The 27632-nt window shown below is 35.9% G+C and overlaps 2 protein-coding genes and 1 long non-coding RNA gene across 8 annotated transcripts in view; 2 read left to right on the top strand and 1 right to left on the bottom strand.

Annotated features, from left to right (window-relative positions):
- SPAST (spastin) overlaps positions 1–16732 on the top strand; it is a 61262-nt gene extending 44530 nt beyond the window's left edge. For all 4 annotated transcript variants that reach the window (XM_045809124.2, XM_045809122.2, XM_045809123.2 and 1 more), the window contains 7 exons: positions 169–260; positions 411–490; positions 2970–3012; positions 4352–4431; positions 5999–6069; positions 7468–7508; positions 14802–16732. In XM_045809124.2, coding sequence (XP_045665080.2) covers positions 169–260; positions 411–490; positions 2970–3012; positions 4352–4431; positions 5999–6069; positions 7468–7508; positions 14802–14924 — 530 coding nt within the window. In that variant the 3' untranslated portion in view covers positions 14925–16732. The remainder of the gene's footprint in view (positions 1–168; positions 261–410; positions 491–2969; positions 3013–4351; positions 4432–5998; positions 6070–7467; positions 7509–14801) is intronic.
- Positions 6063–24133, bottom strand: LOC123799857 (uncharacterized). Of its 2 annotated transcripts, none has more exons than XR_015725296.1 (4): positions 24056–24133; positions 9533–10016; positions 8847–8931; positions 6063–6570 (listed from the first exon to the last, which is right to left on the bottom strand). It is a non-coding gene; the product is annotated as an uncharacterized LOC123799857 (long non-coding RNA). The 2 variants fall into 2 exon arrangements; XR_006781735.2 differs by having other exon boundaries at positions 9837–10016.
- An 83-nt stretch (positions 24134–24216) lies between these two features.
- The window catches only part of SLC30A6 (solute carrier family 30 member 6), a 49815-nt gene continuing 46399 nt past the window's right edge, over positions 24217–27632 (top strand). For both annotated transcript variants that reach the window (XR_006781732.2, XM_045809119.2), the window contains exon 1: positions 24217–24273. Coding sequence is in view for 1 of the 2 variants with exons in the window: in XM_045809119.2 (XP_045665075.1) it covers positions 24271–24273 (3 nt within the window). In the remaining variant the exon portion in view is untranslated. The remainder of the gene's footprint in view (positions 24274–27632) is intronic.

Genomic DNA, 27632 nt, shown 5'->3' with positions numbered 1-27632 from the left:
AGGAAAAGATTACTCAGAAGGAAAAAGTTTTAAAGAAGTGCAAAGTTAAACACTAATGAATTGAGTAGGACCCAGGATATTAATAACTTAAGTAGTAAACTAGATTAATCTCAGATGACTCATATAGCTTGGCTTTTAATTAAAGTCTTATCCTTGTATTTCCTTTAGATGAAGTTGATAGCCTTCTGTGTGAAAGAAGAGAAGGAGAACATGATGCTAGTAGACGTCTAAAAACTGAATTTCTAATAGAATTTGATGGTGTAAGTACTGATTATGGTATTTTTAAGGTGATAGTATTTTAGTGTATATATTTTCCTGTTAAATGACCCAAATTTAGAAATACAGATACCTTTATCATGTTTTTGTTATTACTCTATCTAAAAGTACTGAAAAATTTTTTTGGCTTATAGGTACAATCTGCTGGAGATGACAGAGTGCTTGTAATGGGTGCAACTAACAGGCCACAAGAGCTTGATGAGGCTGTTCTCAGGTAGGGAGATTATGTGGAAACACACATCAGTTACAGGTGTATTTACTCCTGTGTTCATCTCACATATCTCTTCTTTCCTTCACTCTTACTTTGCAGACTAATTTTTTTTTTCCTCCTGGTATCCATCCTTTGGCCTCTTATTAATTACTACAGATTTTGAAGACAGAACCACCATGATCCCACGAAAACTAGTTTACACTCTGTAGTTACAGCCAACTTGCTTATTCTGATTAGGATTAAATTATCTTAAAACTCCAGAATTGATTCTTACTCCCTTTTACTGGGCTTCATGAGAAGCCAGTAAAAGCAGGATTCATAGGAACTGTGTTCTTTGTTCTTGTGTGATTGAACAAATTTATTCCCTTCCTACTAGGAGGACAGTTTGGCTCAGCATAAAATTCTTGGGCCTCCCTTTATTTTCCTGAGGAATTGATTACATTGCCCCATCGTTTCTAGGATTAAATGCTGCAGTGTAAAAGTCTGAAGCCAGCCTGCTTTTATTCACATTTATGGATTAACTTGATATTTTTTCTTTTTACTGGATATAATTTTTAACCATTGAAATCTAGTTATTTGAAAAATATGTTGATCTGTCTTTATTTTTTCTGGGATTTGGTGTTTGTTTAAATTGATAGTTTGAAACCTCTTCTGTTTTAGGAAAGTTATTTTGAATACCATCTTTATTTTTTTTTTTTTCCTAATTCTTCTGGTTTTTTCTTTGACACACAGTTTATGCATTATGTTGCATCTTTTTGTCTTCCATATCTTTAACTTCCTTTCTGATCCTTTTTAACTCTTAGGTCTTTTTTTGTTTTGTTTGTTTTGTTTGTTTTCTTGTTTGTTGTTTATTGCTTACTGGGTTTGTATCTAATCTTCTTTGTGCTACTACTTTTGTAACCTCTATGTCTGTGGTGGTTTTCTTCTTCATTTTCATTGCGTTCCTGATCTCTGCAATCCCGTTTTTTCATCTTCTTTTGTCTTATTTCCTTGAACTTTTGTAAGTCATTGCCTTGAGTCCTTACATCTCATTGAGTTCTTGTTTTATTAGGAGACTTTTTTTTCATTACATTATTTTATTTCATGGAAAGATATTTGATCACAAATTTAATTTGTTCTGTGGCAAAACCTTCTTGTGTATATTCTCTATATTTAGTGTAATCTTTTCCCTTTTCTTTGCCATTTTAAAGAAATTAGCCATGTGCTTTTGCCTGTTTTGCTTACTATTTTTACTTGAATAACGGGGAGTTTTCTTGGAAAGCCTAGTTTTGGAGTAACATAGGAAAAGAGCTAGAAAAATAACATACTGAGCAAGTATCTTGCATTGTCCTATGAATAGTCTGGACTAACAGGTAGTATCCCTGAGTCACAATCAAACCCTACCCGATAAAGATTAGTCGGCACAAGACAGCTTGTGATCTTCCCAGACTGATGTCTTCTAACAAAGGTGATGTGTCTTTGAATTTCTTTTTTTGGCATCACCTTCCTTGCCATTCTCCTGCTCCTGACTAGGCGTCACATGATTTACAGAGCCATTCTTCACATGGTTGCTTAAATATGGGAGGTTGGCTTTATTACTCCTCAGAGTATGCTCTATTTCCTTTGGAATGCTCTGTGCTCTGATAGCCATGTCTGGAATCTGTAGCAACAGATCCTGTGTGTGTCCTGTGTATTCATCAGTTTAATTTTCACTGCCCTGGGCAGCTCTTCTTCATACACGTTAGTTGTCTAAGTGTTACCTGAGTTTGTTGATGAAACAGAAACTTTTCTGTTTCTGTAGTCCTTGGTTTTAGTTGTTTTCAGATTCAAGAAGGTAGCAGAGATTTCTTTATTTTGCTTATATTAGATATTTTGTTTGTTTTAAAACATTATTGCTATTGAGAACATGCATATACAGGGGCCCCTGGGTGGCTCAGTAGGTTGAGTGTTGGACTCTTGATTTCAGCTCAGATCATGGTCTCAGGGTCATGAGTTCAAGCCCCATGTCGGGCTCTGCGCTCAGTGTCGAGCCTGCTTGGGATTCTCTCTCTCTCCCTCTCTGTCCCTCTGCCCCTCCCCTGCTCATGCTCATTCATGCTCGTTCTCTCTCTCTAAAAAAAAAAATATATACACATATATATACATACACACACACACACGTACGTATGTAAATGGTTACTTTAATTCTGACTATATTGAATTAAAGATTTTTTTAAACATTATCTAGAGAGTTTTAAAAGAGTAACTCAAGGGGCGCCTGGCTGGCTCAGTCAGTAGAGGGTGAGACTCCTGATCTTGGGGTCGTGAGTTCGAGCTCCATGTTGGGTGTAGAGATTACTTAAAATCTTCAAACAAACAAGTAACTCAAAATAACTTCACACTGATAACTACTAAAATGCATTAAAATGTTATACTTAAAGCTTTTTTCTTGTCATTTGCTACTTGAACTGAGTTACCTTTACATTCAAAACTGTTTCTGAAATTGTTTGAATCCTTCTTTTAGGCGTTTCATCAAACGGGTTTATGTGTCTTTGCCAAATGAGGAGGTATGTATCTGTGTTTGAATTTTTTTTTTTTTTTTTTAAACAGAAACAAGACTTACCATCTTGACAATATTGATCTTCCAGTCTTTAGTACAGACACATTGGAAAACAGTTCGGCAATTTTTTAAAAAGACAAATGTAAACTTACCATAAGACCCAATAATTCCTTTCCTTAGAATCTGCCCATGACAGATGAAAACATATGTCTACACAAAGAGGTGTACAAGAATTTTTATATTTATAATAGCCAAGAACTGTAAGGAATCTAAGATGTTCATCAATTAGAGAATGGATAAACAAATTTGGCATGTGCATTTAATGGAATACTGTTTAGCAACGAAAGGATTGAGGTATTTATACGTGCTGTAATATGGAAAAACCTCGAAAACATACTAAGTGAAAGACACCAGATGTAAAAGAACCTATCATATGATTCCACTTCTACGATATATCCAGAAAAGGCATATTTCTAGAAACCAAAGGAAATTGTGGTTTGCAAAGGCTAGGGGTTGGAGTGGGGATTAGCTGCAAACAGGCATAAGTGAACTGTTTGGGGTGATAGAAATGTTCTAAAAGTGGATTATGGTGGTGGTTGCACAACTGTATATTTATTAAAAGTCATTGATTTATATACTTACAATGGGGAGATTAATGTTCTATAAAAGTGTTCTTAAAAAATTGTGATTGTTGAGGCACCTGGGTGGCTCAGTGGGTTAAGCATCCAACTCTTGGTTTCCACTTAGGTTGTGAGATCGAACCCCACACTCAGCCACAGAGTCTGCTTAAGACTCTCTCTGTCTCTCCCTCTGCCCCTCCCCACTGCACTCTCACACTCTCTCTTGCTCTAAAATAAATAAATGCATCTTTAGAAAAAAATAAAAGTTTTAAAATATTTAAAATTGTGGTTGTCTAGCTCAGACCCTTAATATCCTTGATAGTAGCAGCAGCTACTTCTTTAGTGTTTTATTTGGATTATCTTTAAGTCTCCAAAATGGTAGTTTATTTTTCTTTAAAGATTTTATTTATTTGAGAGAGAGTGAGCACGAGTGAGGAGGAGGGGCAGATGTAGAGAGAGAAACAGACTCGCTGCTGAGCAGAGAGCCTGATGGTCTCCATCCCTGAGATCATGACCTGAGCCAAAGTCAGATGTTTAACCCACTGAGCCACTGAGGCACCCCCAAAAATGGTAGTTTTAACTCCAGTTAACAGACATGAGCGAGGCTCTAAGAGAGTGATTTGTGATCATTCAGTTCATAAATGAGGGTCTGGATTTGAACCTAATTTTTGGATATTTCATGAAGCTAATTCTTGGGAATGATAATTCTTTAATATTTCTTTTCAGACACGACTACTTTTACTTAAAAATCTGTTATGTAAACAAGGAAGCCCACTGACCCAAAAAGAACTAGCACAACTGGCTAGGTGAGTAATTTGATTTGGTCTATCTTAAAGCTTTTTTCTTTCATCTTTTTTTTTCCTTAAGAATTCTTTTTCTTTTTTGTTTAAGGTAAACTCAAGTATGAATTGAGTAATTTATTTTTCAGAGAACTTCATCTCATCCTTTGTTTCACCCTTTTTCTTATTTCTTATTCTTATATATATGATATCTAAATTTAAATTTCTAGATCCTCTATTAGACCTGACCTACATATCTGATGATGGAACTACATTCTTTTTATAAATTTATTAAAACTTAAAGAGACGCCTGGGTGGCTCAGTCAATCGTCTGCCTTCGGCTCAGGTCACGATCCCACTGTTTTGGGATCGAGTCCCACATCGGGCTCATTGCTCAGCAGAGAGCCTACTTCTTCCTCTGCCTGCCGCTCCCCCTGCTTGTGCTCGCTCTCTCTCTCTGACAAATAAATAAATAAAATCTTTAAAAAAAAAAAACACTTCTAAGTAGTATTAAAATAATTTTAAAAATTTAAAATGTCTTATATCTCTGCCCACACCAACACAAATATTGTCATATGAGCTTGTTCTCTTGTATTACACATAATTTTTTTAACTTTTGCATCTTCAGCTTTTTTTATGAGTGGTGTACTTAATTAGAAACTGAATATAATAGGTGCACTTGTTGAATTTTAGTCATTAAAAATTTCGTAAGGTAGTTTAAATACTCAAGAAGTATGTGAATAACTAGTAATTTTAGTAAAAACTCTCAGTCCTCAGATACCTATGAAAAAAGAATAAATTCAACACTTAGAAACACTGAGATTCTTCTTTGTCATTCCAATAAAGAATTCAGCTAATGTTTGATCTCTGTAGTTATATAACATAGTACGTGCTAAGTAAATGCTTTCTTTTCCTGTTTTATTTTCTTCCCCCTAGCCCCCTAGTTTTTAGTTCCTTTTCACACTCTCTTGGCTGCCCAGGACTCTCCACTGTGGCATCCCATTCAGGTGTGCCTGTTTTTGCCAATAGCTTCTACCCCAGACCTTTCCTTCACTCTGTTTGTCCTACATTTACAGAAACGTACCTTGGGACCTATCTGGCTCGGGGTAGAGCATGTGACTTTTGATCTCAGGGTCGTGTGTTTGGGCCCCATGTTAAGCATAGAGTGACTTGAAAAAATTTTAAAAATTAAAAATTAAAAAAAAAACTACCTTGACTGGCAGTGTTTTTTTGTCAAGATAAAGAAACATTAACTTACAGAGCAAAATTATGGTTATGTGTCACTTGGCCAGCAATGGCTTATAGGTCTTACCTTTCCAAGGGATGTGTGTACAATTTAATGGAGCCTCCTGGAGATACAGTATGCTTTAATCTAAAGGAATGATTCTCATGATGAAAATTTCAGGTATTATCTAAGGAGGATCCTGCCATAGACTGTTTTTGTTTTCAGCAAGTGGGCCTTTCTGTTTTCTGAAAATCAAATTGCATAGCTGTCTGCTTGATGACAGAGGAAAACTAGATTTTACCCTCTTTTCACATGGAGATTTTAAATCTGCAAAGATGAAAATAATTTGCTCTTTCTTCCTATTCTTAGAATGACTGATGGATATTCAGGAAGTGATCTAACAGCTTTGGCAAAAGATGCAGCACTGGGTCCTATCCGAGGTATGTGTAGAGCTTGAAACATTTAGACATATTTGTTAGACCGCTTTAGAAGTTTAAGAAGTCCCTATTGAGAAGTTTTGTTTTTGTTTTAGTTTTAGTAAGAAAGCATTTAAGCTGCTAGAAAACTTGGTACAAAGTAGTTTCTAGACTTAGAGTCAGCAAACTTTTCAGTAAAAGACCTGATAAATATTTTAGGGTAGTGAGGCCACATATCCATTGCACGTTATTTTGATTTTTGTCTGTTTTCACAAACAAAAATGTGAAACCATTCTTAGCTCACAGACCATACAAAGACAGCTATGGGTGAGTAGACTATGATCCATTATAAACAACAGGTGTCAGTTCTTCTTCTTTTTTTTTTAATTAAAAAATTTTTATTGTCGAATTATAGTTAACATACAGTGTTATATTCATTTCAAGTGTACAACATAGTGATTAGATAACTCTGTACATTAAACAGTGCTCAGCACGATAAATCACCATCTGCCATATGTTTCACTTCTTGATAGGAGGTAACCAGCAGAAAACACAAAAGAAAAGAAAACATTTTTAAGCAAGCAAAAAAGAAAAATAAAGGGGAAATGTTCTTACCTGTTTTGGCTCTTTTCAATATTCTGATATCACTTGAAATTAAAATGTCTAAGAGAAGCTTTTATTTGTATTATTATATGTTATCTTTTGAGGAATTGCTTTGTTTTGATTCAAGGTTATTTGCTGATTCTGAAATACCATTATGATATCAGTTGAGATTAGATATTCTCAACTGCTTTTCCACAGCCAGCATGAGCAGTGGCTGGGTAATGCTCTCAGGTGTGCACTCAGATTGCTGGCTGTGACGATAAAATAGAACATAGAACGTGCAACTTCTAGAACACATCTCCTGCAAGGAAACATTGTACTGACTGTTGCAGCTTTGGAGAACAATAAGTGTAACCTTGAGAATATATTTTTAAATTCTGGGCAAACATTCTAGTCAAACTCTTGCTGCCAGAGGCATGAAATCTTACTCAGATAGTATACTCCACCAGTATGTAATATATAAACCATTTGTATTTTTTCAGAATATTTTGGCTATTATTCTGAAACAGATAAAAGTTACTGGGTTTAAAAAAAAATACCACCTTTGTGAAGAACAAGCTACATTCTTTTAAGTTCACTCTCAAATTTGTAAAATTTATTGTTCTTGAGCAATATGCAAAGAAATTGACTCCCAGTTACTCCTAAGAAGGACTGTTATTCTAAGCATTTATAAATTTTGCTCTTAATGTGTATCTTCCTTTTAATGGAAATAATTTATATTGAACGTGTACTTTTAGATCATTGTACTTAGTTTTGCTCTTTAGCAATTTAAACTTAGAAATCTTTTTTTTTTTTAAGTGGCTGTCTTATATTTTACAGAACTGAAACCAGAACAAGTAAAGAATATGTCTGCCAGTGAGGTATATTATTTTATAATTATCTTTTCTTTGCTCTGGTTCTCTATATTGTAAGACATATCTTTTGTCTGGATTTTTGTAGCTGATGTGATTAGAAGCTAGAAAAAGTTAACTTTGCTTCATTTCAAAATATAGGGGCATATCAAATTATAATCTCTTAATGGTGTTCTTGACAATGGTAATTGACAAAAATATCGTACATAGTCATTGTCATTTTCTATCAAATCATATTATATAAATATTAAAGAGAAGAAAATTATAGAAAACTTGAGAATTTTACTCTTTGTAACAAGTTAATCCCTTGATATTCTATTTTGTAAGATTTTCAGCATTTGTCTTTGTACTTGTAAAAGCAATACCATTGTAATGTAATTCATTACATTTTCTTAATATGGGGGGCCCTCTTATGAGATGCTAAGGCATTGCTTTTGAAAAAGATTGCCTGCAGAATATAAAGCTGGACATGCAGAATGATTGTAATAACTATGTAAGCAAACATTTAAAATCAGTCTTATATTTATAACTTATATGTCAGAGATATTTTTTACTGCCCAGGTTTCAACAGCTATTGAGGAGACAGTGAACTCTACATATAGAATGAATGTATCTGAGTACCTTTTGACAGTCTTTTTTCTTCAAGCTTCTAAGTAAACTTAGTTGTTTTCAGGTGTTTTGTGTGTGGTAGTTAATCAGCTGCATTACTAAGAATACCCTCACACTTATTGCAACCACCCTGCCATCTCTAGTTTACCTAGAGTGTGTTTGATATGAATGAAGCTTGGGAATAGAGAATTCCACATAGCTTCTTTGGCATTTAGCTGCTATTACCCTAAAAATGCACATTTAAAGTATAAGTTTCAAGTCCCTTTTATCTGATTCATAATTTTAATTCCACATTTTTAAAATTCTTTTTTAAAATATAAGTATTACTATACAGTTTGTGTTCCCAGAGTGTCTTCTGAGTTTTTAGAAGTTTAATTTCTTAACAATATCCCATAAATATATTTTTTAAATTTTCTTAAAGCATAAACCTGATAGTACCTTTCTACCTAAAAAGTAAGCATCATGCATGAATTATTTCTTCTCCACACACCAGTCCCTGCCTTGGACCCAGGACAGGTAAACTGGATACTGCCTATACTTTGGTCCCCTAAATTCAGACTGAAAAAGAGGCCGACTCTGTGACAATTTAGAGCTCTGTAGTTTGTCCCTTGGAAAGACCATGTGGAATAAAGGAAGTAATTAAGGCAGTAATGAGCTAAAACCACCAACTGGCAAATAAATTTCAGTAAGAAGCAGTCTACAAATTCTCAAATGACTTAACAGGCAAAATCCACTCACCTCCTCATCTGCAAGTATTCTCTCTGTCCTAGGCTCTAAGGCCATAGCATTTCCTATGAAAGCCCATTGGGAAGTCCACTTGTACCTATAAATGAAATAGTTTGATACACTTTGATTAATATCTTATGATTTTATGAAAGCAAGTGGGTGGCTGCTTAGGGCATAGAAAGTCTTACAAATCTGTCCATTATTGCATGAGAAAAGAGACCAGTTTTCTACTGATAGTGGCTCTGTTAACCTTTGTGTATATTTTGCCCATCCTGAGAATATACATACAATCAAATTTGAGCAACATTTTTGTAAAAGACTTATTTATTTATTAGAGAAGGAGAGAGAGCGCACAAGTGGGGGGAGGAGTGGAGGGACAGAATCTTCAAGCTGACTTGGGGAGCCTGACATGGGACTTGATTTCATGACCCATGAGATCATGACCTGAGCTGAAACTGAGTCTGACACTTAACTGAATGAGCAACCCAGGAGCTCTGAGCAACATTTTTCTTCACTGGACAAAGTTAACCTAAATATAGTTCCTGTTTTATTCGAAGAATAAAGAAATTTTGAGTCTATTTTCTTTTTTTAGTAACTCATGACTTCAAAACAAGATAGTTCTGTTGCAATAGGTATGTATTGCCATATAACAAATTGCTCAAAAACTTAGCTTAAAATGACCACATTTATTATCTTACGTTTTCATGGAGTTGGGAATATGGGCATAGCTTAGCTGAGTCCTCTGCTTTGACCTCTCTTAGAGGGCTGCAGTCAGGGTGTTGGCTGAGGTCTCTTATGGAGCTGTAATCAAGATGTTGGTCGGGGCTGTAGTCATTACAAGGCTCAACTACAGCAGATCTGCTTCCTCACTCACTCACGTGGTTCTTTGCCAGATTCACTTTCTCATGGGTTATTGAGGTGAGAGCCTCAGTTTTCTTGAACCATTGGCTGAAGGCCTCCTTCAGTTTTTTTCCACATCGGCCTCTCCAACATAGTACTTACTTCATCAAAGCAAGCAAGCCAGGAAGAAGAGAAAGTACCAGCAAGATGGAAGTCAAAGTCTTTATCACTTAATCCTGAAAGTGACATCCCATCACTTTTGGAGTATTCCGTTCTTAACGTCCAGTCCACATTCAAAGGGTAGGAATCATTACAAGACATGTCAGAAGATGCCCAACACATCTGTAAATCAATTACAACTTTTTTAATGTTTCAAGGGTTACATTTGGCCACTGAAATCTGTTTTTTTACAGTAAGGTGTGCCCTTTCAACATTACTTTAGAACTTGGAGAAGCGTTCTTGCATTCTGGGAACAAGACAATTAATCCCAACACCTGGAATCAGCAACTCTACAGGAACCCTGCTTCATTTTTTTTAAGATTTTATTTTTAAGTGATTTCTACACCCATCATGGGGCTCCAGCTCACAACCCTGAGTTTAAGAGTTGCACACTCTACCAACTGAGCCAGCAAGGCACCCCAAGAACCCTGGTTCATTTTAATGGGGAATAATGTTTGGAATTAGAAACTTATACTACTTTTTTATTAGTACTGGTGTTAAATTAGCCTACTGCAATGACAGGAGCCTGAAAAATATACATATTTTTAAAATACCATTAATTCATTCTGATAGAGTACATTTATTTCAATAGTTCAGTATAATATCTACTTGAATTTTAATCCCACACCTAAAACATAATTTTATCCACTATTTTTAAAATATATAAGAACCTTATTTTATTTATTTTTTAAAATATTTTTTTATTATATTATGTTAGTCACCATACAGTACATCCCTGATTTTTGATGTAAAGTTCCATGATTCATTAGTTGCGTATAACACCCAGTGCACCATGCAATACGTGCCCTCCTTACTACCCATCACCAGCCTATCCCATTCCCCCACCCCCCCTCCCCTCCGAAGCCCTCAGTTTGTTTCTCAGAGTCCACAGTCTCTCATGCTTCATTCCCCCTTCTGATTACCCCCCCTTTCTTTTTCTTCTCCTACCGATCTTCCTACTTCTTATGTTCCATACATGAGTTAAACCATATGATAATTGTCTTTCTCTGCTTGACTTATTTCACTTAGCATTATCTCCTCCAGTGCTGTCCATCTTGCAGCAAATGTTGAGAAATCGTTCTTTTTGATAGCTGAATAATATTCCATTGTATATATGGACCACAACTTTTTTTTTTTTTAAGATTTTATTCATTTATTCGACAGAGATAGAGACAGCCAGCGAGAGAGGGAACACAAGCAGGGGGAGTAGGAGAGGAAGAAGCAGGCTCATAGCGGAGGAGCCTGATGTGGGACTCGATCCCAGAACGCCAGGATCACGCCCTGAGCCGAAGGCAGACGCTTAACCGCTGTGCCACCCAGGCGCCCCTGGACCACAACTTCTTAATCCAGTCATCTGTTGAAGGGCATCTCGGCTCCTTCCATGATTTAGTTATTGTGGACATTGCTGCTATGAACAATGGGGTGCATATGGCCCTTCTCCACTACATCTGTATCTTTGGGGTAAATACCCAGTAGTGCAATGGCTGGATCATAGGGTAGCTCAATTTTTAACTTTTTAAGGGACCTCCACACTGTTTTCCAGAGTGGCTGTACCAACTTGCATTCCCACCAACAATGTAGGAGGGACCCCCTTTCTCCACATCCTCTCCAACAATTGTTTCTTGCCTTGTCTATTTTTGCCATTCTAACTGGCGTAAGGTGGTATCTTAGTGTGGTTTTGATTTGAATTTCCCTGATGGCTAATGATTTTGAACATTTTTTCATGTGTCTGTTAGCCATTTGTATGTCATCATTGGAAAAGTGTCTGTTCATATCTTCTGCCCATTTTATGATTTGTTTATTTGTTTCTCGTGTATTGAGTTTGAGAAGTTCTTTGTAGATCTTGGATACCAGTCTTTTATCTGTAGCATCATTTGCAAATATATTCTCCCATTCCGTGGTCTGCCTCCTAGTTTTTTTGACTGTTTCCTTGGCTGTGTAGAAGCTTTTTATCTTGATGAGGTCCCACAAGTTCATTTTATCTTTTGTTTCTCTTGCCTTTGGAGATGTGTCATGAAAAAGGTTGCTTTGGCTGATGTCGTAGAGGTTGCTGCCTATGCTCTCCTCTAGGATTTTGGTGGATTCCTGTCTCACATCACGGTCTTTCATCCATTTAGAGTTTATCTTTGTGTATGGTGTGAGAGAGTGGTCAAGTTTCATTCTTTTGCATATAGCTAGAACCTTATTTTAGACTGAATTTTAGAGAAGAACACTAAAATTAAAATTTAATAAAACTATTGAATGAATTACAAGAAATAACATTACTGGTACCATTTGTGACCATCCTACTAATTATGTATTAGGTTACATTGTTACAAGTTTTGGTTCTACTGTATACTTTTATCCAGTTTATTTATTTTTAATCTAATGGTTTTAGTATTAATAAATGGTAGTACTTTTAGCTGTTAGTCCTGGACTTATGCATTAATATTTATAAAATGCTTAAACCAGTCTGGCAATAGTGGATACTATGTAAGTGTCCATAGAAAATTTTAAAATACATAAATAATAATGGCATTTTATTATAGAGATTAAGGAAATCTATTTTATCAGTCACATTTGTAAGAGAGGAAAACACAAGTAGTTTGGTTTCTAAAATTGTATACTAGAATTCTTTTTTAGTCATTATTCAGTACAACTTTAATAACTAAGTGTATTGTCAGGCACTGGTATATACACACGTTTAGGTGAGATAAACCCAATTTGACTTCTATAGAATATAAAGGAATATAAAGAATATTATATGAGAATAGAAACTCAAATAATTGTATTGGAATTCCATGTTTTTAAAAGGTAGTGCTAAAAATTGTTGCTATAAATTCAGGGTATACTGTACTTTGTTTTTAAAGCACAAAGTTTGGGGTGCCTGGCTGGCTCAGTCAGTAGAACTTGTGACTCTTAATCTCGGGGTCGTGATTTCAAACCCCACGTTGGTCATGGAGCCTGTTTAAAAATAAATAAAAAATAGGGGCGCCTGGGTGGCTCAGTCGTTAAAGTGTCTGCCTTCGACTCAGGGCGTGATCCTGTGTTCTGGGATCAAGCCCCACATCAGGCTCCTCCACTGGGAGCCTGCTTCTTCCTCTCCCACTCCCCCCTGCTTGTGTTCCCTCTCTCGCTGGCTGTCTCTATCTCTGTCAAATAAATAAATAAAATCTTGAAAGAAAGAAAGAAAGAAAGAAAGAAAGAAAGAAAGAAAGAAAGAAAGAAAGAAAAGAAAGAACGCAGTTTGTATCCACCTTAACTTTGTTATTTCATTAGTTTGTTTTGATAAGATCTTTGCCACTTTTCTCTTTCTCAAATGAGCTACCAGTTGGCTTTTTCCTGTTGTATACATTCATCTCTTACTAACTTCAAAGTATCATATAAATTCATATATTTATGTATACCATTCTATACAGTTCAATTGGAATTTCATCAAAACTTTTAAGACCTTAATTTCTATAATAAAATTTATTCAAGAATATCATAGGTAATACATTACATTCATCATCCTTCTACTCTTTGGGCTTTAGGAAGAGCCAGTATGTGTTTTACAAGTTAAATAAAAAAACTTGTAAGGCTCATATGCTGATTATGTGGTAACAATATATCCTTTTCCTTTTTGACTAAGATTAGGCTACAAGATACAAGTGTGGGTGGTTTTCTCAATCTGTGCTCATCAAGATATCAGAGGGTGTGAAATAGATTGGGTTTTATAAGAGTAATAAAAAGAAGAATATATATGAATATCAGGTGATGTTTTGTCTCATTTCTCCTTTAACTTATTTTTGGGCAAAATGAACATGTATATATTAGTGGCAGTTTTTTAAACTGTTCATTTTGTGCCAAGCTCCTTTTGAGTTTTATTTATTTATTTATTTATTTATTTATTTATTTATTTATTTAATTTATTCGACAGAGATAGAGACAGCCAGCGAGAGAGGGAACACAAGCAGGGGGAGTGGGAGAGGAAGAAGCAGGCTCATAGCGGAGGAGCCTGATGTGGGGCTCGATCCCATAACGCCGGGATCACGCCCTGAGCCGAAGGCAGACGCTTAACCGCTGTGCCACCCAGGTGCCCCTCCTTTTGAGTTTTAAAAATCTTCAGGTGATTATATAAATGTGGACTCAGCATTGTTTTATTCTACATTTCTTATAGCCAGTTAAAAAGGTCAGAAAGTGAGGGGGAGCTGGTTGGCTCAGTCGGTTAAGCATCTGCCTTCAGCTCTGGTCATTGATCTCAGGCTCTTGGAATTGAGCCCCACATGCAGCTCGCTGCTCAGCAGGGAGCCTGATTCTCCCTCTCCCTCTGTACCTCCCCCAGCTTGTGCTCTCTCTCTGTCTCCCAAAATCTTTTTAAAAGGTCAGAAAATGAGACCAGATTAATATAAAATGCATTATAAGTAATATTAATATTAGAAAATTTCAGATACAAGCATCCTACATGTTGTAAAAAGCATTATTTCCTTAAAAGTCTCATGTGCTTCTTGTAAACTATCTTCCTTTCTAATAAATCCAGCATGAATTTAGCTAGAGTATGCTTATGGTGAGTGAGACTTGAGAATTTTGAGTGATGGAATAGTGATTCTTTTTTCTGCTTGTCTGTATTTTATCAAATCTTCTATAATGAGTGTTTTCTGTTTTTAAAATGGGAAAATATTGTGATTTAAAATTTTAATACTTATGAAATTAAGCACATACAATAAAAGTATATTAGTATAGCATTTTGGTAAGATTTCTTATATAGCAAATTTGCCTAACATATAATGATATGTAAAATAAGATGATTGGCATGATTTTCTAAGAATACATGTATATATATTTGTAACAATAATAAGCAACAGCATCATTACTGTAATCCATCTTTGGGTTAACTACTGTATATGTGTTCATCATTTGTATTGTCATGTGTTTTTTTTTTAAATCTAGATGAGAAATATTCGATTATCTGACTTCACTGAATCCTTGAAAAAGATAAAACGCAGCGTGAGCCCTCAAACCTTAGAAGCATACATACGTTGGAACAAGGACTTTGGCGATACCACTGTTTAAGGAAAGACCTTTGTAAGCCTGCAGAACATTTGCTTTCAAAAAGAGAAACACACCATCTTCATTGAATAGTTATCAGCTACAGAAATTGAGCCTAAGTTTACAGGACTTTTCAGAGTCTTACAATTATTTGTGCACCCCAGCAGATGCACCACAAAACAAAATTTAAATAAAATATACAATGCAAATGGAGTATTTTGTTGAAGGCCTGTTCATGGTTATCCCGATGGGCACTGTAAGTTAGAGCACAACAAAAACTGATTCTGGTCTTCTTTACCAATATAATCATAATGTAAATAATAATTTGTATATTGTGTTGCAGATGAAAGTATTTCAGAGACAGTGAATGGTAGAAGACACAAGCGCCTTTGGTTGTTTGTCTTCTGATGTCTTTTCTTAAAGTAGTAACTTTTTCTATTTTCCTTTCCTACTGTTGTCTTTACCACAGATGATTAGAATGCCAAACACTCTTAAGTTTCTTTTTTTCTTTTCTTTTCTTTTACAAGTCCAGTGTGCCAAATGAAACTTTTTCCTATGTAACAGTAATAGGAAAAAGTATTTTGAAAGTTTTTCCTTTTTCATAAATCTACACATTAAACATTGCATTTCACTTCTCATTTTTCTGTTTCCTTGTTACCAATTTAGAAAGCAATTTGTTGACAGCAACAAAGCAAATGTAGTAAAATAGAAAAAGAGACGGTTAGAAGGTTTGAGTCACTCTGTCATTACAACATCTAGATCAATCCTCATGTGATCTGCAGTAATTTTTCCTAATATATTTGTCAGAAATCTATTGTAGACTGTTAATTTATTCCTAATGGAGTTTATTTTCTGCTAGAATTATTCTAATATTTAAGAAGGCCAATTTTAACTGCTGTAAAAGTGGTTCCTGTGTGAGAGAAGGGAAGAACTGAGAGCTAAGACATTTCTAATTTATTGCTTATTGCTTTCTTACTGTTTACAGGATAATTAAAAGCCAGTGGATCTACCATCTTTTATTCTTAATAATTATTAATCCCTTCAATGAAACTTTAAAAAATTACTGAATTTTTATACATTGCATACATTTTATAGGTTTCTTGTGCTCACTTTGTTAACTAAAAAGTTAGTCTGTTAATCTGTCTTTTGTTCCCCAAAACTGTACAGTGATTCCGTTTCTCGTTTGTATAAGTATGCTTGGATTTTATTATAAAACTGTCATTGTAGGAAATAGAGACTCATATCATGGCTTTTTAAATATTGTAATAAAGGCAAATGGATATTTGCCCTTAGTTTACTGGTTAAAAGTTTGTTTACAGAAATTTTCTTTGGTGCTTTTATGTAAAATGTCATGGGCGGAAAGAATAATTTTATAGTAGTAACAAAGATTTTTTTCATTTAGGAAAAATGTGGTTTTGAGAGAAAACATTAAAATTCAAAGCTTGCCCCATCTAGATAAGAATTTTATAATGAAGACATACATTCTTCTTAATTTTGCTCTTGTTCCTGTTAAAAATTTACCTACATATAGAAGATGTATGGTTTCTTGAGATAATGTGCTATTTGTAGCTGTAACTTAAATGTCTCCTCTAATCATGACCTTAGAACTCCCTGGATAACAGAACTGAGGGTTGAGATGAATTGAAAAAAAAATTTTTTTAAGCCAGAATGATGCCCATTTTCAGTCATATGTTGTATCTTTTTAAGGTCTCAAACATTAAAGCATCAATTATAAATTATTGATAATGAAAGAGGATGCAGTATACATGATGACAAGAATTGGGAATATCCAAAGTTAAAACATGAATTTCAATAAAGCTCATAAAATTTCACTTTGTATTTTCATTTAGAAAAGGATTAACACTGTTGATACTTGAATAACTGGTCAGTCGTATTAAAGGTCTATGCTTCATGCTCAACTTTTAAAATATAATCTTTAAATTTATCATGATTCTGTCTGCAGTAATGTAGCTCACTTTTTATTGGAATAGTTTTTAGATAACAAAGATTTCAGGTGTTAAAAGATAGAAACATCAAGCTAATGTTGTCATTAACACTGAGTCAGAATTATATTACTGTATGAATAATCTTCCATACAGTATAGAAGTTATTTAACTTCCCTGATCAAAGTCTGAAGTTGAGCTTAGTGCTAGAGAACTATTTTCTATTACTTACTTTTTATTTTAATTTATTTTATTTTTAGTTTAAGCTGGCGTTTTCTTCTCATAGAATGACCGTGAAAATAGGACAGTGATACAACAGGAGGTGAAAGGGACTGGTCTGGTCTTTTTCAATAATGATAGAAGTTGCTGAGGCTCTCTGAATTAATATTAGATTTAGGCTGTGACCTTTTGGATTCTGCATCAAGCTCTCTGTCATTAACTTCTTAAGTGGTAATGTTTAAACATGAAAGGTTAGTGTGCTCATGTTAATATGGCAGTGTTTTGTAAACTATATTAAAACTTACTGATGTACCAGACTTTGAGCCAAGGAAAGTCAGTACTATCTTTCCCAGGTATCTTAACAGTAAAAGTTTATTCTAAGACAGTCTGCCCATTGAGGTTAGTAGATTTCTGACTATGCTTTGTGCTTAGGAAGAAGCAGAGGAAAAGCAGATACTAGAATTACAATTTAAGTAAATATACAGCAGTCTTTATTTATAGGGGAAAATTCTTTATATTTTGTACAAAAACTAATTCTTTTGGTAGAATGAACCATTTAGAGTTTGGTTTTGGACTCTTGAGTTAAAGGATTTTCCTTGAAATGCTTGTCTCAAATTTTAATCTGGTCTTTTGTATTTTTCTTCAGAAAAAAAATGAATTAAAAGATTCAGCTGCATAAAGTGGGTTTTTATCCTAATGGATTGGAAATAAATGATAAATTTTATTTGCCTTTAATTTTTTTATTTGAAACTTTTTGAGGTTTCAGAGGTTGCAGTCTAGCAGTGAAGGAGTAGCTTTATTGGACTAACTCTTGCCAATAATTATAAACTGAACAAATTATAAAAAGCAAAGATTAGATTCTAGAGAAGAACCAAAAACATGCAGAAAGTGTACAAAATCATGTACTAGAAGAGATCCACATTAACTAGCTTTTACCCCAAGGGAAATTTCCAGTTGGTGCAATGTGCTTAGAAATAGACTTCAGGCAGAATGTAACAGTCTTTCTGGGCTGAGCAGTCATTTGGGGCTTGTAGAACAGCTGGAAATTAGGAGGGAAATCTTAAGAGTTTCAGAGATATAAGCCCCAGGATATGCCTACAAATTTCTTTCAAATCCTTGGTGGACTCCAAAATTGTACCTGTAGAGTGTAATATTCAAAAGAACCTACCAGAAAGCAGTAGTTGATATCTAACGAACTGTAGAGAGGTAGTAGCTGCCAGGGGAATACAGAGTTTGAAATTTAAATTCCACTAAAAGGGGTTTAGTAAATACTTTGAGTTTTCCACTGAAACCCGAAAAGGACCATAATAAGGAGGAAGGACAACATCCTAGACCTAAGGGCCATCCTTTATTTAGTTAGGACTATGGGCAAAAGGATAAACTCACTGTAACAAAGCTTAGAATCAAATTTTCACAGCATCGAGATTATCCATTTTAATTAACAGCTGGCCAGAAGAAAACACACTTTTTAGAAGAAAATAGAATCCAGAGTTTTCACAACACATCCACAAAATCCAGTACACAATAAAAAAATTACTAAGCATACAATGAAAATTTATATCCATAATCAATAGAAAATATGTGGAAGCAAATGCAGAGATGACTCACAGGTTGGAATTAACAAAATTATTTTAAATCAGCTTTAAAACTTGTTAAAGAATTAATAGGAAAAAAAGATGAATGAACAGATAAGGATTTTTGGTGGAGAAATAGATACTATAAACCAAATGGAAAGTCTGGTAATAAAAAAAAATCTGAAATGAAACACAGTATCTGAAATAAATTTCACTGGATAGGCTTCACAGTGAACTGGACACCTCAGAGGAAAGACAGCTGTAAGACGAGCTGATACAATTATCAAACTCAAGCAGAGAGAGAAAGAAAAAAAAGAAATAGCAAAGGTTTGATGTCTGTGGGACAGTATCAATGTAATTTACCTCTGGTTTGAAGTCGGAAAGGAGAGGAGAGGAAGAGAGAAACATTTGATGCAGTGATGCCTAAAGTTTGCCTCAAATTGTTGAAAAACATAACTTACAGATCTAAAAAGTTCTGTGAACCCCAAGCAGAATAAATACAACAAAGACCACGTCTGGATACATCGGATTGCGAAAAAATAAAAAAGTAAAAAAAAAATTTTTTTTATAAGCTGTCAGGGAGGTGAAATGCCATTACACTCAAACAAACAATCACTGACCCCCAGAATATGGACTAATCAAAATGATAAATGGACAAGACAGGGAATGTCCTCATGGAGGCCCAGGGTAACCAAAGTAAAGTTTGACCAATCACTTTTCAACAATTGATTGCCAGTCTAATGGAACTTCGAATTGTTAGGCCTTAGAGCTGGCTTGGATTGAATTGAAAGTTTATCAGGTTTATACTTATATCTGTTTTCTTTGGAATGTTCCCTTAAACATTAAATCGAAATAGTACAATAAAAACAAAACAGAACAAGACTTTCTAATACAGATAACAGCAAAAGCACCTGGAAGGAGAATAAACAGCTTAATGGCAAAAATATTTTCTTTAAAAAAAAAATTTTTTTTTTAAAGATTTTATTAAAGCACGAGCAGGGGGGAGAGGGAGAGGGAGAAGCAGACTCCCTCCTGGGCAGGGAGCCGGACATGGGGCTCAATCCCAGGACCCCAAGATCATGACCTGAGCCAAAGGCAGATGCTTAACCGACTGAGCCACCCAGGTGCCCCAAAAATATTTTTTAAAATAAAAAGTCTAATGATTTTACACAAAGATCTAGATCTAATTACGAAATAGTGTATCTCCAAACTAAAAGGGTTAATTATTTAACAACCCATTTCCTTGGTTTTATTCCTACTTTGTTGAGTGTGTGTTGCTTTTTTTAAATAGGGGTGTTGGATTTGTCAAATGCTTTTTCTGCATCTATTGAGATGATCATGTGATTTTTTTTCCCTTTATTAATATGGTGTATTGCATTTTTTTATCTTCATATGGTAAGCCAATTTTTCATTCCTGTGGTAGTTCTCACTCATTCATGGTGTATGATTTTTTTTTATATGTTCGTCAATTCATTTTGCTATTTTGTTGAGGTTTTTTGCATTTATATTCATATGGGATGTTGGTCTGTGGTTTTCTTGTCTTTCTCTAGTTTTGGTATCAGGGTAATTCTTTGTGGAATGAATCAGAAAGTGTCCCCTCCTATTTTGGGGGAAGAGTTTGTGAATGGTTCATGCTAATTCTTTTTTAAGTGTTTGGTAGAATTCACCAGTAAAGCCATCTTTGCCTGAGCTTTTCTTTGTGGAAAGTTTTTAAATTATAAATTCAATCTTTTGTTAAACATTTAGTCAGATTTTCTATTTATTCTTGAGTCAGTTTCAGTAGTTTGTGTCTTCACAGAAATTAGTCCATTTCATCTAGGTTATCTAATTTGTCGGCATGCAATTGTTTGTAATATTCCCTAATTATCCTCCCTATATCTGTAAGACCTGTAACTTGTCCCTTTCTTCCTTTCCTGATTTTAGTAATTTCAAAGAGCCAATTTTTGGGTTTGTGACTTCTTCTCCATTGTTTTTTCTATTCTCTACTTCATTTATTTCCTCTCCAAGCTTTATTACTTACTTTGCTTGCTTTAGTTTGCTCTTCTTTTATTATGGTGGAAGGTTAGATTATTGACTTGAGATCTTTCTTCTTTTCAAAATAAAGGCATTTAGGGATGCTTGGGCAGCTCAGTTGGTTAAAAGTCTGCTTTTGCCTCAGGTCATGATTCAAGGATCCTGGCATCAAGCCCTGCATCAGGCTCCCTGCTTAGTGGGGAGCCTGCTTCTCTCTCTGCGTGCCACTTCCCCTGCTTGTGCGCCCTCTGACAAATAAATAAAATCTTTAAAAATAAAATAAAATATAGATATTTATAGCTATAAATTTCCACCTACAGCTTTTGCTGTATCCAATAAGTTTTGGTATATTGAGTTTTCATTTTCATTCATCCTAATGTATTTTCAAAGTTCTCTTGTGATTTTTTCTTTGACCCACTGACTACTAAAGGCATGTTTTTTAATTTTCATAAGATGTGAAAATCCCGAATTTCCCTTACTTACGGATTTCTAATTTCATTCCAGTATGTTTGGAGAACATACTGTCTATGATTTTAATCCTTTCAAATTTATTGAAGATTGTTTTATGGCCTAACATGTAGTACTATCCTAGAAAATGCTTCATATGCATCTGAGAAGAATGTGTATTCTGGGGCTGTTGTTGGATGGTATATTCTAGAGATATGTTAGGTCTAATATATATATATAGTATTGTTCAAGTCTTCTGTTTAATTGTTGATCTCCTGTATAGTTGCTTCCTACGATTTTATACCCAATGGCCTCTAGTATATTTTTTTCTTAAAATGGGTTGAGAGATTTCTTTTTGCTCTGTCTAAACCCTGTTACACTCATCAGTAAGGAATTAAGTATGTTAAGTCACATGGCCATGATTGAACTGTTTAAGGTCATTAAAACAACATTCTGGAAAAATTAAGATATCGGGAAAAAGAATACATCCTTACACGAAGTAGTCAGACTACAATATGTACTGTTTGGTTCCAATTTTGTTTAAAAAAAGGACTGTAAAGATGGGGCGCCTGGGTGGCTCAGTCGTTAAGCATCTGCCTTCGGCTCAGGGCGTGATCCCAGCGTTCTGGGATCGTGCCCCGCATCAGGCTCCTTTGCTGGGAGCCTGCTTCTTCCTCTCCCACTCCCCCTGCTTGTGTTCCCTCTCTCGCTGGCTGTCTCTCTGTCAAATAAATAAATTTTAAAAATCTTAAAAAAAAAAAAAGACTGTAAAGAAACTTCAAAAATCAGGAATGATTTGCTCTGGGTAAATAAGGCAATAATGTCCTAACCTGTCTTCATGCTTCTAATCTTGTCCAGGAATAGTAAGCACAGAGTAGCAGGTAAGGCTTTAGAATTAGGTTCTGTAGCACAGAATTCCAGTTCTGCCATTAGGTAAGTATGTGACCTTGGTATACAATTTGCCAAGCAGGGGCTAATAACAGTACCTATACCAAGTACCTGTTAGGAGGATTAAATGAGCTAATACATGTTAAACTTATAAAACAGTGCCTACCATATAAGTGCTTAGTAAACGTTCACTATTGCTATCGACCTACAATCCATTCTCCATACCACAGTGTAAAGGTCACTCCCATGTTAAAACTCTCCACAGACTTCCTGTCTCAGAAAACAAAACAAAACAAAACCAGTCTCCTTATCCCTACATTAGAAATTCCTGCTTGATCTGCCCCATCTCTTCATTTCTTCCCCTCAAGCACGAAGCTCCAGACACACTGCCTTCTTTCAGACCCTGAAGCACTTCTCCTTGTTTTGACTTAGGTATTTGGATTGTTTATCCTGCCTGGAATAATCTTCACAGAAAGACTTTGTCATTCAGAAGTCAAATTTCATTTTCTTAGAGAAGCTTTCTCAGACTACTATAAATTAGTGACCCAGTCACTCTCTGTAGCATAACTCTATTTTCTATGTGACACTATCAATATATTAAACATCTTCCCCTTCCTACTTGTTTTCTTTCCTCTTCTTACTAGAACATAATTTCATGAGACCAGTACCTGATACATACATGTGTTGCATATTCTATATTGAATTATTTTATTTCCTGTATTCTATAATTAATATTACTTCCATAATAAAATTAATTTCATGAGAATTTAAGTAGTGTTTTAGGAAAAAGAACACGGTATTCTGTAATTGGTCTGAATTCAAACTCAGACCTACACTACTGTGGAGAACTAGCTGTATGCCTCTGGGCAAGTTTCTTATTCTTCCTGCTTCCACAAATGGGAATACTATTTATTTCACAAAGTATTGCAAAAAATTAAATCACACAACATAGGTAAAAGTGCTTCAGCACTAAATGAAAATTTCCTAACATTACAAATAAACCCTAATCAAATACAAATCAAAACCACAATGAGATACCACCTTACACTGGTGCGAATGGCTACAATTAAGTCAGGAAACCACAGATGTTGGCAAGGATGCAGAGAAAGGGGAACCCTCTTACACTGTTGGTGGGAATGCAAGTTGATGCAGCCACTCTGGAAAACAGTATGAAGGTTCCTCAGGAAGTTGAAAATAGGGGTGCCTGTGTAGCTCAGTTGGTTAAGCGTCTGCCTTCAGTTCAGGTCATGATCCCAGAGTTGCAGGATTGAGCCACCCCACCCTGCATCAGGCTCCCCAGGGAGACTGCTTCTCCCTCTCCTTCTGCCCATCTCTCCCCATGCTCTGTCTCTCTCTAATAAATAAAATCTTTCTTTAAAAAGTTGAAAATAGAGCTACCCTATGACCCAGCAATTGCACTACTGGGTATCTACCCCAAAGATGCAAATGTAGTAATCCAAAGGGGCATCTACACTCCAATGTTTATAGCAGCAATGTCCACAATAGCCAAACTATGAAAAGAGCCCAGATGTCCACTGACAGATGAATGGATAAAGAAGATGTGGTATATATATATACAATGGAATACTACTCGGCCATCAAAAAAAAAAATGAAATCTTGCCATTTGGAATGACGTGGATGGGACTAGAGGGTATTATGCTAAGTGAAATGATCAGAGAAAGACAATTATCATATAGTCTCATATGCAGAATTCTAAGAAACAAAACAGGATCCTAGGAGAAGGGAGGGGGCAAAAAACAAGATGAAATCAGAGAGGGAGACAAACCATAAGAGACTCAATCATAGGAAACAAACTGAGGGTTGCTGGAGGGGAGGGGGGAATGGGGTAACTGGGTGATAGACATTAAGTGGGGCATGTGATGTAATTAATGAGCATTAGGTGTTAGATACAACTGATGAATCACTGACCTTTGAAACCATAATACATTATATATTAATTAACTGACTTTTAAAAATACATTATACATTAAAAAAAGAAAATAATACAACACAAAAAAAGCAAACCCTAAGCGCTCCTTGACAAGGTCTCTAGCTCTCTATGCCACCTACCCCTTAAAAGCCTCGCTGGGGTCACTCTAGCTTCTGCCTTTGCCTCTATAGGACCGAGGAAAGGCCGGAGGAGGGGGCGGGAACAAGAGACTTTCTACGCACTTCCGCCCCCGCGTCTCCCTCCGCCAATCGGCCTCTGTTGCCCCACCCCTTCCGCTGAGGGAAAAGGCAGCTCCCAGAGCGTCTTTCCGGCGGGAGCTGTGCTGCTCCTTATCATGGTGAGTTGGCCGGGGGTATGAGGGTTTCTGTCGTAGATGATTCCTCTTATCTTCTTTCATCCCAAAGCGGCCTTGACATGCCTCAGCTGCCCAGAGAAGGGGTCCTCGGAGTCGTGCGCGGCTCCCCCCACCCCGCAGGAGAGGCGGCTGATGTGCAAAGCATTCCCCCCCAGAGCTGTGATCCCCTCACGCTCCCTCACCCCGGTGGTAAGACGCTCCGGGTCCCGGCCCTGCTCGAGGCCGAGCTTTCGGTTCTTAGCGAGCTTTTGACTTGCCCCTGCCGAGATTTATTTGATAGAGAAATAAAAGTCTTTGTCTTTGTCGGCGTCAGCGTCTACACCAGCGAAAGCTCTGAAAACAAGTCCACAGCAACAGCGACCGTAATTAGTGATGCTTACACCAGTGACAATACCGTTGGCGTTAATAAAGAGGTTTATGAGCAGGATATTGAGGTGAACGCCCCACTCTGCAACTTGGCTTTATGGAGTGACAGATAACCTGACACAGCAGCAACTTTCCAGTGACTGGAGAAAGTCCAGGTGTTGGTAGAGCATCTTTATTGCACGTTTTTTCCTGCTTTTGTAGAGCCCAGTATACCTTACAGTTCTAGGGATGCGATGTTTAACATATTTTTTTTTTCCTTAGAGAAATTAGTCTTTTTGTGCTTTTAGAAATCAAATGTAAAGCTCTCTGAATTTTATCAAAAGATAAGTTGATTGTAATTTCAGCGTCAAAAGAGGTACCATTTTATCAGAGAAATTAATGGATCTCTTATTGATAGCCTACATATAAGAAAAGGACCACGTTTCAGTACATAAGCCATTGTCATTGTAGAAAGTTTTTTCCTTGAGTGGATATGGTCAGGAAAACGTCTTATTTATACTTTATTTTTCTTTTGTAAATTTTCTGTAACCCCTGTTTTGCACACAGAAAGTGGGTAAAAGTTTACTTTTGGGGGGCTGACCACATAGCCTTTGAGCTACTTTCTTCAAAATATTCATCACTGTGTAGCCAGAATCAAATCTCTAAAATTGGGGGGAGCCTGGGTGGCTCAGTCTTTTAGTGTCTGCCTTCGCCTCCCGTCGTGATCCCAGGGTCCTGGGATTGAGCCCCACATCAGGCTCATCCGCTGGGAGCCTGCTTCTTCCTCTCCCACTCCCCCTGCTTGTGTTGTCTCTCTCGCTGGCTGTCTCTCTCTCTGTCAAATAAATAAAATCCTTAAATAAATAAATAAATAAATAAATAAATAAATAAATCTCTAAAATTGGACCATGCCACTCCCTTGCTCCCTTGCTTAAAATCCCCGCCCCCCCAATAATTGTCAAGATAAAGTCCTGTTTGGCATTGCATACAAAGCTATCTGTTGTCAAGCTGCTGCTTTTTTGTTGTTGTTGTTGTTGGTCAAGCTTCTTTATAGCCTCTTTTTTCACATACATACATTCATATTCCAGTCACAGTGAACAGCATGCAGATGATGCTCTAAGGATTAGGGCTTTGCACCTAATTTGTATTTGCTGTTCTATCTGCTGGAATCAATCACCTCCTACCCCTTATCCTTGTAAGTGTAACCCTTACATATCCTTTAGTCTCTTTCATGAGCCTTTCTACCGTGTCTCAAGATTCTCTTAGGTGCCTCCTTTGTGCTCCTGTGATATCTTGGTGCTATTTACCAATAACATCTGTAGCTGTTATCAGACTATGTTAAAATTGTGTATTTACTTGTCTTTCTCACTTCCTAGACTATAAGCTCTTTGAGAGCAGGACCTATGTATCCCAGAGCCTTGTAACAGTTCCTGGCCCAGAGGAGGTTTTCAATAAATACCTGTTTTATAAAACACCAAATAAATAACTATGACACTAAATTTTTATGCTTGAAACATTAGTAATACAGAAAAATAGTAGCATTTAAGGTGTATTTTAAAAGTCTTGAGGAAGAAAGGATTTATCAGTCACTCTTGTTTATTAAGGCGTTATATGCAAAGCACAATACTATCTTAAAAAATGTAAAGGAAATATAGCCCTTGTCATTAGTGAAGTTACTAAAAAATTAATTATGCAGGATGACAAGGTGAAGGCTATCCTCTGTTAATTACAAAGCAAGTGGCATAAAGAACAGTGTAGTTTGGAATACTCTAAGAAGGCTTCATGTGGAAGGTCAGCCATGAAACAGTACTTTGTGCCTTATTCCATTACTCTTACTCTACTATTCATTCCTCTCATTCAGATGAAGAAACAGACTTCAAATAATTTGCTAAGTATTACAGGGCTGTCAGAGCGTGGTTAGACAAGTCTGGCCTTTTCACTCTAGAGTGGTATGATCATGAGACGAGGGTTACACCAGTTTAGTTGGAGTTGATTCCCTGTCTGGAGCAAGAGGTAAAACGGAAAGAAACAGGCTAAGTTATTTCAAGCTGTAAAATTAGGAGTTTATCGTGATAGTAATGGAGGGCCAATATAATTTTGGAAGGAGTGACATGATATGTCACATGAACATGTGGATTTTAGTGGGTTTTTACTTTTTTTAACCACTATCAGAATGGCATCAGATAATAGCCCTTTTCCCTTTAGAAACCTTATTGATTGTCTCAAACTGAAACTTAAAGTACCTTAAATAATTTAAATTGAGTTGAAGTTAGAAGATATCCAGAATTTATCTTTGGGACCAAATATCCCACGCATAATTCATTAAGAATGGGGTATATTCATTAACATGACCATTCATTAGCATCTCAGATGAAAAGAGCGTATTGTAACTTTTCAATTAGCTTAGCAAAGCCGTAGAGTTACACACACACTGGTTTTATTTGGATAGCAAGATTAGTAATGCTTTTTTCCTAATGCTTTGTTTTTATATTTTAAACTATGTTTTACTTAAAATTTTTTATTATGGAAATTTTCAAACACAGGAAAGTAGAATATAATATAATAAACCCCCATGTAGCCATCACTTGGCCTCAACAATGATCAACATCCTGGTTTTTAATGCCAGATTTCTAGTGCTCAACTTTATCTTCTACCTCTTCTGAGTCTCAACCTAATAAAACTAATGACATATCTGAGCTTTGAAGAAATTAAATACACCTTTTTTATACCTACTGAGATGTTCCTACTAACTAGGAAGATCATACTTGTGCTGGAGTTGGATCTGAAAGTTTTCCTCATTTTAGATCTGTTAACACCCAGTTCCACCACCTTCTGTGGAATATAAGTGTTAAAGTCAAATTGGTCAATGGTAGTGAGGTAGAAATGTAGTGTGGTTGTTAATGGTGATTGTGGCCTTACTATCTAGGAAAGCATTTGCTAAAATTAAAATCCAAATAAATATTTAAATGCATATCACTTAGCAATCAAATTATTAT

Source organism: Ursus americanus, chromosome 7 (genome assembly GCF_024610735.1).
Source record: "Ursus americanus isolate L20-20 chromosome 7, mUrsAme1.1.p, whole genome shotgun sequence".
NCBI classification, from domain to species: domain Eukaryota; kingdom Metazoa; phylum Chordata; class Mammalia; order Carnivora; family Ursidae; genus Ursus; species Ursus americanus.
Note: the sequence above shows the minus strand (reverse complement) of the source record. Positions and strands in the feature narration are given on the sequence as shown.